Source organism: Myotis yumanensis, unplaced genomic scaffold (assembly GCF_028538775.1).
Source record: "Myotis yumanensis isolate MYYU_CA2020_CCGP unplaced genomic scaffold, mMyoYum1.0.hap1 SCAF_5, whole genome shotgun sequence".
Lineage (NCBI taxonomy): Eukaryota > Metazoa > Chordata > Mammalia > Chiroptera > Vespertilionidae > Myotis > Myotis yumanensis.
The window spans coordinates 4,018,704-4,028,528 of NW_027223756.1; the positions used below are offsets into that span (position 1 = coordinate 4,018,704).

The 9,825-nt window shown below is 54.9% G+C and overlaps 1 protein-coding gene across 2 annotated transcripts; it reads left to right on the forward strand.

Annotated features, from left to right (window-relative positions):
* The first annotated feature begins 4,327 nt into the window (after nucleotides 1-4,327).
* Nucleotides 4,328-8,819, forward strand: DRD1 (dopamine receptor D1). Of its 2 annotated transcripts, none has more exons than XM_070417068.1 (2): nucleotides 4,328-4,401; nucleotides 5,356-8,819. In XM_070417068.1, the coding sequence occupies exon 2, from the start codon at nucleotides 5,778-5,780 to the stop codon at nucleotides 7,125-7,127; it is 1,350 nt and encodes a 449-aa protein (XP_070273169.1). In that variant the 5' UTR covers nucleotides 4,328-4,401; nucleotides 5,356-5,777; the 3' UTR covers nucleotides 7,128-8,819. The 2 variants fall into 2 exon arrangements, with proteins under 2 accessions (XP_070273169.1, XP_070273170.1); XM_070417069.1 differs by lacking the exon at nucleotides 4,328-4,401 and adding an exon at nucleotides 4,884-4,921.
* The last annotated feature ends 1,006 nt before the right edge of the window (nucleotides 8,820-9,825 follow it).

A 9,825-nucleotide genomic window follows, 5' to 3' on the forward strand; every position in this document is an offset into this window, starting at 1 on the left:
TAATAAGCAAAAGAACCTGCACACAAGGCTTACCTTGGGTCTGCAAAGCAACTAGATCTTAACCCCCACCGCCAGAATCTCGAGGTTTATAGAGGTGCCAAGTGGGTTCAGTCACGAGTTCCATCCAGATGGTCTCCACAGCACAGTGCTCTCTCAGGGCTGCCACCTTGAACCTGACTCCTCTGGTGGGAATGGTGGGCAGAACATGCATTCCAAGGATGGGGAGGGGGTGAGGAGCTTCTGGTTGCCCAGGGCCAGCTCAGGGGTCAACCAGGGGTCACCCCTCTCGGGGACCTTCTCCAACAGCACTTAGATTCACAATGATTAGGCTGTAACGTAATCAATGGCACAGGTAGGCTGGGGAGCCGGCCTGGCTCATGGGTCTTTCTGTGAACTGAAGGAAACTCTCTGGTGCCTCCAATAATATTTGTCTCGTGGGCCCAGCAGACAAACGAGCAGCGTTGTTTCTACAGAACATTGACTTACAGCCCCGAGAGCCTGCTCCAGCCTTTTCTCCGCAAAGCCCTCCCCGGGCGGCGTGCTTTCTGCAAAAGGCTCACAGGGGACTCGCTGAGGCACTTAGGCCGACGCTGTAGCTCCGCAGGCGAAGCACTGTGAGAACCAGCCCCTCACTTAGCTTAGCTTGGTTATGAGTTTGCTAGTGAGAGCTCGCTCTCTCTCTCTCTCTCTCTCTCTCCCCAACAAAATTAAAACTCCTGGCACCCCTGTATTGTGCTGTGTGAAAGGTATTTCTCAGCTAGCACTGGATATAAGCTCTGTAAGGACAGGCGGGCCGGCTCTGTTCAGGGGTATATTCCCAGCACCTAGGAAAGTACTGGCCAATGGGTAGGTATTTAGTATTTCTTCTCACTATTTAAATCTTTTTACAGGATAATTGACTGTTTAAAGAAAAGTTATCACAAGGTAGTGTGGGGTTTATGTCATGTGTCGAAGTGAACTGTATGACAACAGCATAAAGATCAGGAGGGAAGACGCAGAGGAATAGCATTGTAGGGTCCCTAACGCTTCAGGAAATGATATATGATAGCCCTTGAGATGGACCGAGAAGAAGATGTATAAGATGTAGGTATAGGACATGTCTGTATCTTAAATTGATATATAACATATCATATGTCTATCCATCATATAAGATATATACAGTGTATCTGTATTATATGTCTTCGCAAATGTATGATGTGAACCCCATAGCAACCATGAAAATAACAAAACACAAAATAATGTAAAATAAGGCAATAAAGGAGAGAGAATGGAATCTTAAAAACAACGCAGTCAAACCTAGAGAAGACAGAAAAAGGAAAAGGGAGAAGAACCAAGATCAGATGCAACAATAGAAGACACGCCTCGGCCCTGGCTGGGTGGCTCGGTAGGTTGGAGCGCTGTCTGTACACAGGAAGGTGGCGGGTTCGATTCCCTGCTCCGTGTTGATCTTTACATGTGTAATAGTGTTGATGATTGAATTGCATAGTAACGGTGGGAGAAGGAAGGATGGCCTGGGAGAGGGATGTCAGAGAAGCTGGATTTATGGTCTAAGACATCATCATCCTGGTTCCTTAGTCAAGGTCAGCCAAGCTCTCTCTCTCTTTTCTTGGACATTACAAGCTGTTGTTTTTGGTGTAAAATCAGCTTTAATAACGCTAAACCTCCCAAATAAAAGGCATTTGTCATACTCGACAGTGCAGTTGCTTTATTTATTATGAGATTAAGCTCCCCCCACCCCACCCCACCCCACCGAGCCCGCCTTCTGTATTCATTTATTTCACAAGCTCAAATAAACATTTGTTGAAAAGCATCATTTTAACTTCCCTCCCTGCAGTGCGGAACATCACAGGGCAGCTTAAAGACGTGCCAATTTGGGAGACAAAGGCGCTTTTGTGTTGGGATTTACACTCCAGCAGCATCTAATTCTAATACCTGCTTGCGTTTATATTCACATTCCTTATGTTTGGAGGGGGGTGGTGATTTTTACAGAACAAAACCAAGGCCTTCTGTTCGCATGGCTTCCAGAGGAAGAACCAAACAACCAAACAAAAAAAAAAACAGGAAGAAACCCAAACCTCTAGCCACACTGTAAGGCCGTCTGAAAGTCACTCTATGCAAAGTGACAAACCGCGGGGATTTAAGCGACATTGTACCCTTCCCCGTTCCCTCAGCAACAATGTTCAAAACTCAGTGACCTCAGCCTGCCCGAGGGGGAGCACAGGTGTCTGTCTTAGCATCGTGAGAGGTTGGCCCGTGTGCTGGTTTTCCTGGTGACAGGAAGCAACCCCCTTAGGTGCTCCCAGGGCTCCCTCCCGGGTCCCGGCCTCTGTGAGCTCTGAGTAAAGACGAAAAGGGCAGAAATTCCCTCGTGAGCGCGATCTACCTCTCGAGCAGCAGATGAGTGACGTGTGTCGATCTGATGGCCTGTGCCTGTCAGGTGCACGAGCTGAGAGAAGACAGGGTCGGTGAGGGTTAGTTTGGGGAGAACTTAGGGGAATTTTCAGGCCAAGGAAGAGAGACTCCTTTGCAGCAGCTGCTGAGCTGGAGAGAAACGAAGATACGAAGACACACACTGTCAGTGTCTTTTGTTCCCAACAAGGTTTTGCTTCATATTTAAATTTCATGTCAAAGACATTTAGGCTGTTCAGCTGGTGTTTCATTGAATGTGATGGCACCTGAGACCAGACCAGTGGCCACTGGGCTTTATGTAGACGGGCCCCTGGCTGGGCTCTGCCTGTGGTCGGGGTCCTTGTTTAATCTGAGGGGCGGTGGGCATTGCCAGGGTTATGGCTCCGGGGGCACTCTGAGGGCACTTGTCAGGCTGTCACTAGACAGACCTTTTACCCTTCAGACTGGCCTCCTCCTGACCCCCAGCCCCTGTACCTCACTCCCGGCAGCGTGTTCTCTGGGGGTTTCTCCTCACCCTTTCCTGCCTCCCCGTTACTGCTGACTGCCCCTTTCTGTGCGTTTGTGGGGGGCGCAGTGCTAACAGTTCAGGTGCCGCAGGTAGAAGGTGGGAGATCAACGTTCAGGCCCACGTGCCTGGGGCCAGAGCGTGAGAGATCATGCTGGTTAGTCAAAGGGAGAGAAAGAGAAAGTGACGTCGAGGCTCTGGGAGTGTGACGCTGAGCCTGGTTTATGGCTCTACCAGAATGTGGTTCTTTAGGCAAAAATTGTGTCTGCGACCAGGACTCAGGGCCCGCGGTGTCACGGAGTGACGGCGAGGCCAGAGCTGGGAGCAGGCACAGGAGGTCAGTGTCAGTCCTGCAGCCCTTCCGTTGAGCCTGCGTGCAGTTGGGAGTGGGTCATGGGCAGAAGCCTCATTTGGGGGTACAGGGTTCTCACAGAGGTGAAGCTGCACGTCTGCACGGGCCCCGGGTTCCTGCCAGGAGGGCTGGCCAGGCCTCTCTCGGTGCCGAGCCCTCCGCAAGCACCATCCCACTGAATACTCATCACAGCCCTGTCACATTGTCTCTGCTTTACAGAGGAGACCCCGCTGGGAGAGGAGAAAGGGCACTGGCAGCGGAGGGTGGAGACAAGGAAACCCCGTGCTTCCTCCCCACCCAGGAAGGCACAGAAAGCCACGGGGATGGGGTCACTTAGGCACAATTAGTGCCCCGTCTGACCTTCCAGGCATTGCCCAGGGCAGCTGGGGAGGGCGCAGGGGCACCCTTGTCCGCCAGGCCTCCGTGCCCCCCCTCGCCCTTCCCTCCCGTCTCAGCCCGGGGTCATTACTTAGGTCTCTGACTTCTGCTAGAGCTGCAGCCCCAGGTAGGCAGGTCAGTGGGAAGCACAGGCAGGTGGGTGGGCAGCCGGCACCTGTGAACCTTTCCGCTGGGCCGAGGGGCTGTGTTAAGGGGCGAATGGCAGAAGGCGTGTGCCGGGGCACGAAGGCTGCTCTGTAAGTGCCACTTTCTCTGGTCTCCGAGAGCCTGGCAGCCTCTCACCCCATCACCCCTGCTCCTGGAAGGTCCTGAGGGGTCGGGGAAATATATAGGTTCAATGAAGGCAGTGCCAGCAACAGGAACTTTCACCCTCGTCTGTTGTTAAGGTGTTTTAAGCGGAGGAGTCCCCTTGTGCAGGTTCCGGCATCAGGGACAGGGCGGAGTGGGTCCCCGGTGGATGCTGGAGCCGGTGGGGGAGTCCTGTCCTGGCAGGGCCAAGTGGGGTTCGGCAAGCCGCAGCGGCCGGCAGAGGGCGCCCGGGCCCGCTGAGCGCGTGGCGCTGGGCTTGGGACGCTCTCCTATCGGGAGGGCGCAGGGCTCGGGCTGCAGTCCGGGTTGGTGGCGTGGACCGCAGCCCTGGAAGCGCGCGACCCAGGCGGGAGGTGAAGCGAGCGCACTCGGGGCGCCACGGAGCGCGCGGGCCAGGCGAGCCGCGGCGCTGAGCCCTGACGGCGCGGTGAGTACAGCAGCCCGCGGGGAGGTCTCCCCAAGTTGGGGGCTCCGGAGGCAGCGCAGGTCGGATGGGGGCGGGTGCGCTGGGGGTTGGTATGTGTGGGAAGCAGGCAGGGTCCCTGCTCGCGTTGGTCCTGGGGAAGGGCTTGGGCTCAGCCCAAAGGGGCTCCGATGTCGGCGAGCTGTGCTCCCCGGCCACACGCGTTTACTTTGGGTTCTGGTAGCCAGATGCCTCTTGAGGGTCCTGTCACGTGTTGTCTGAGGGTCTGGGGGCCCTGAGGCTGGGGGTGGGGGTAACCCGGGGCGGTCCAGTGCTCACCTGAGCGCCCCTGACTCTTCTCACCCGCATCCTGGGGAACCACGTGGGGCTGCTGCCCGCCACTCTGCCTGTCAAGCGAAGCCCGCCCCCAGGGCAGGGGAGGGGCCGCGGGCGGGAGCGGTGGGTGGGCTGTGCCCTGGGGAACCAGCCGGCCCGCTGGGTGCCAACTCGGCTGGCTCTCTGCCTCGCGTTCCCGTGGCTCCTGGTAGGTGGTGGCCAGCGCCCCGGGGGGCAGCGCGGGGCCCTGCCCTGAGGGGCCAGAGGTCGCCCAAGGGGCACCTGGGGTTTGGCTGGGGGAAGGGGCAGAAAGTAAGCAAAGGGGAGAAGCTGCCAAGTGACTAATCCCGGAGATGCCCTTTCCCGAGGCGCTGCCAAGCGCCCCAGAGCCCTTCCCCCGGATCTCATCCGCCTCGACCCATCCCTAGCCCTTTGGGGCAGAGGAGCAGCGCGGGCTCTAGACCCCCCGGGGGGTTTCTGTGACTGGGGCCGGACCCGGGCACATCTCCTGGGCATCCTGGAGCTGCGCTCTCCAAGCCTCCCCCAGGCGAGGTAGGTGGCTGGCGCAGTCGGACTGCGCTTGCAGCGTAAAGGTGCGACGTGCTCAAGTCTTGGCATTTTTGCTTTCTCTTTGCTTTTCAGGGTGTTTGGGGAGCTGCGCGGAGCCAGGGGTTCGGAGGAGCCAGGCGTGTATTTTCAGCTGCGCCTCAGCCCCAAAATGTGACTGTAATTGACTAGCTCGGGGGAGGCCCCCAGGCTCTGGATGGAAAGCGTAGGATACGCTCAAAGCCACCGCTTTCCATGGGAATTGAAGGGCCAGCTGGTGGCAATGACAGTGACCTGGAGCGAGGGGGTCAGCAGACAGCCGTAGAGAGCAAGCGGCTCCTTCCAAGGGGGTGACTTGGGAGCCGGGGGCAGGCTCCTGCCACTCCGTGGTGCAGCCCTCACAGAGAACGCCAGTGAGGTCCTGCACCCAGGGCAGCAAGGGACCGCCTGACCCCTGACCGCTGACCCCTGCTTAGGAGCTTGAGGGACATCAGAGCCCCCCGTGCTCTCCCCGGAAGATGAGGACTCTGAACACCTCCACCGCCTCCACCATGGACAGGGCCGGGCTGGTGGTACAGAGGGACTTCTCCTTCCGCGTCCTCACCGCCTGCTTCCTGTCGCTGCTCATCCTGTCCACCCTCCTGGGGAACACACTGGTCTGTGCCGCCGTCATCAGGTTCCGGCACCTGCGGTCCAAGGTGACCAACTTCTTCGTCATCTCCCTGGCCGTATCGGACCTCCTGGTGGCTGTCCTGGTCATGCCCTGGAAAGCGGTGGCCGAGATCGCCGGCTTCTGGCCCTTTGGGTCCTTCTGTAACATCTGGGTGGCCTTCGACATCATGTGCTCCACGGCGTCCATCCTCAACCTCTGCGTGATCAGCGTGGACAGGTACTGGGCCATCTCCAGCCCCTTCCGCTACGAGAGGAAGATGACCCCCAAGGCGGCCTTCATTCTGATCAGCGTGGCGTGGACCTTGTCTGTGCTCATCTCCTTCATCCCCGTGCAGCTCAGCTGGCACAAGGCGAAGCCCACCGGTCTCTCCGAGGGCAACGCCACGTCCCCGGGTGAGACCATAGACAACTGTGACTCCAGCCTGAGCAGGACCTATGCCATTTCCTCCTCCCTGATAAGCTTCTACATCCCTGTGGCCATCATGATTGTCACCTACACCAGGATCTATAGGATCGCCCAGAAGCAAATCCGGCGCATCTCCGCCTTGGAGAGGGCGGCGGTCCACGCCAAGAATTGCCAGACCACGACGGGCAACGGGAAGCCCGTGGAGTGTGCGCAGCCCGAGAGCTCCTTCAAGATGTCCTTCAAGAGGGAGACGAAGGTTCTGAAGACGCTGTCGGTGATCATGGGAGTGTTTGTGTGCTGCTGGCTGCCCTTCTTCATCCTGAACTGCATGGCGCCCTTCTGCGGGACCGGGGAGACCCAGCCCTTCTGCATCGACGCCATCACCTTCGACGTGTTCGTGTGGTTTGGGTGGGCTAATTCCTCCTTGAACCCCATCATTTACGCCTTTAATGCCGATTTCCGGAAGGCATTTTCAACCCTCCTGGGATGCTACAGACTCTGCCCTGCGACCAATAATGCCATAGAGACGGTGAGCATCAACAACAACGGGGGCGCGGTCTTCTCCAGCCATCACGAGCCTCGAGGCTCCATCTCCAAGGACTGCCACCTGGTGTACCTGATCCCACATGCCGTGGGCTCCTCCGAGGACCCGAAGAAGGAGGAGGCAGGCGGAACAGCCAAGCCCCCGGAGCGGCTGTCCCCGGCCCTGTCTGTCATCTTGGACTATGACACGGATGTCTCCCTAGGAAAGATCCAGCCCATCACACAAAATGGACAGCACCCAACCTGAACTCCGAGGGGACTCCTGCCAGCCATGCTCACCCCCAAAGCGAGAGGGGGTCTCTGGGGCTTGCTATGAATAGCGAAGGGGTGGTGAGACTCGGGGTGTCAGGCGAGCCTTCCTCTGCTGTTTTCTTCCAACACAACTAACTCTATTTAAACATACATCCCGGTGTGTTTTCTGTGTTCTTCCCGGTGAATCAAAGAGCCACACATGTTGAGGTGAGGGCTCACAAGGGACGTGTCTTTGGCTCCAAACTTATTTTTAGAAACGAATTCTTTATCTTAGGACTCAAAAATAAGGCAAAGAATCCACAGTGAGCCGCTTCACTTAACAATTAAACCTTCCTGGGAAGGCAGTGAGGAGGGTTGAGTGGGCCGTGTGCTAACAGGTGCTAACGGTGGTCGGAGCACAGCTCTCCTAGCATGAAGGTAGGTGCCCGCCTTCCTCAATGATTCCTCCAAAATAATTGAGCCTTAGAGTGCGACTGCGATTGTTGTTTTGTTGTTGTTGTTGTTTTTTCAGAACTGAGAGATGCTTTGTGTATATTGCTTTTATTTATTTATTGTACTATATGGATATTTTTAACTTATTATAATAAATCTATATTTATCATATTTAACAGGACACACGAATGAGTTATCTGAGACCTTCCAGTCACATTTTTGTCCCCTTAACTAGCACTTTATAAGCCAAGGGAACAAGCACGCGGACTCTCTGAGATCCTCAGTGCCCGTGTGTCACTCCCAGCAGCACAGCCAAGACCGATAGGAGGGAGCCTGTGCCGATTCCGTAAAACCCACGGGCATAAGTAAAGACGAGGTGAGAGCTGACAGATGCTGGGAAAGTTTGTCCGCCTAGACATTGTGAGAAACTTCAGAAAGCGTAGCTACCACTGTTTTCAGAACCTTTTAAGCGACCGAGACCTGCAGTTCTGTAAATACCTTTTCAAAAGCCAGCGTAAGAAGCCAGCTCGAACTGTGTCATCTTAGTGGTAGTACAGAGCACATGCCACTTTCTACTTCTGTAAAGTAACCGGCCCTCTCATGTCTTCTCTCAGCCCACGTGTCAGAGAGCTTTTCTGAGCCAGGCAGGGGCTGTCCTGGCTCCGTGTGCCGTGCGGACGGCGGGTCTCCTCGCTCCCACGCCCGGCAGCCACCCCCGTGGACAGAGGGCGCGTCCCGCCCCTCCTCTCACCAGGACAGACCACGGCTGCTTCTGTAGTGCTTTCATCTGCATTTAGAATCGCTTTTTTAAAAGTCTAAATGTTAATGGTATCCTAACAACTAGTGCCTCATGATCACTCTCCGGTAAGACACTTCTTTTGGAAAAAAACAGTAGACCCTGCTCTCTGGGCGTGTCAAGCATCCCAGAGCTGCCAGTATCTCTTTTGACAAACGCGAGCCCTCCCTCCACGCTCTGGGTCACGCTCCTCTGTCACCAGCAGGACTGTAAGACACCTGGTCACCCTCGCGAGATGCTGATCCACGCGGGGCATGTTGAGGGAATTTCTGTGCAGCGTTGACAGCGTTTCCTGGCGGGTAAGCCGTGAACTTGCCATGCAGATAAAGCGGGGAGCGGGGGGCACGCTGCTGGCCGTGACCTCCCGCGGCAGGTCCGTGTGGCGTGTGCATTGTGGATGTTTCCTACCTGGACTGCTGTATGCTTTCTTACATCTAATAAAACTATTTTGTGAACTCACATCAGCCCCGAATGAGCCGTGTTGCATTTGTTAAATGTGCTTTAGAGACAAAAACATGTCAGCCCCGCGAGTAAGGAATCGCGGGCATTTTCAAGGCTCTGTCACTTTTTTTCTTTTTAATGCATGTCACGGTGGCCTGTCAGCATTTAAGCAGGAGATGTCTTTGATTCGGGCTACATACTCTTGTTTCCTTCTGCCTTAAGGACTTTTCTTTTTCTTTTTTTTTTAAAAGAAACCCTTCCTTATTAGAGGAATTACTCTACTTTTCATTTCACAGATTTGAACGATTCCTAAAAACCTCTGCTTTTGCTTTCAAAGTGCCCAGGGACTTTAGACGATGGAAACATCACAGAGAAGGCTGTGGCTGCTGTCGGCTGGGTTTGGACTCTTACTGATGATAGCCACAGTGTGTGTAGTGTTCATTTTAAGAATAAATAGAACAGGAGGGGTTTTTTGTTTTTTGGGTTTTTTTCCTGGAGAAAATGTACCGGTTGTAATGCTGGGCTAAGCAAATGTCTTATTGAGCACCCCCTCCATCCTGCCCATTTAGTTAATGTGTAGTCCCTCCCCCTTCTTTTCATCCCTAAGAGGAGAACTCCGGAGCAGCAGGTGCTGCGGAGCTGAAGGGTTAAGTTTATAATTTGGAACCTCGCACGGCAGATGGCGTCTTTTAAATTCCATATGTGCCATCCCCAGGCTTTGGCATGTAATGAACATGTCTAGAACGAACGCCCGTAACGCGTGAGGCCTTTTCTCTCTGCCTCAGAACTTCCTGCGTATCTTTCTCCTCTGAAGTTTAATTTTTTTTTTTATTGGAAGTCCAGCACCACCAGCTCCAATGTTCAGGGCTGTCACTGTCCAGCCAATGACATGGGGCACAAAAGCCTTCCCCCTTTATTGTGTTGGCACAGAGTGGAAATTAAAGATGTATCTAGAGATGATGTTACACAGTTATACCATTCAGTGTACTGTGGACAAGACTGCCGTGGGCTCCTGGCATGTTGG

Excerpts from the sequence above, each read along its gene's own strand:
- DRD1 (XM_070417068.1), top strand. The coding sequence starts at position 5,778 with ATGAGGACTCTGAACACCTCCACCGCCTCCACCATGGACAGGGCCGGG.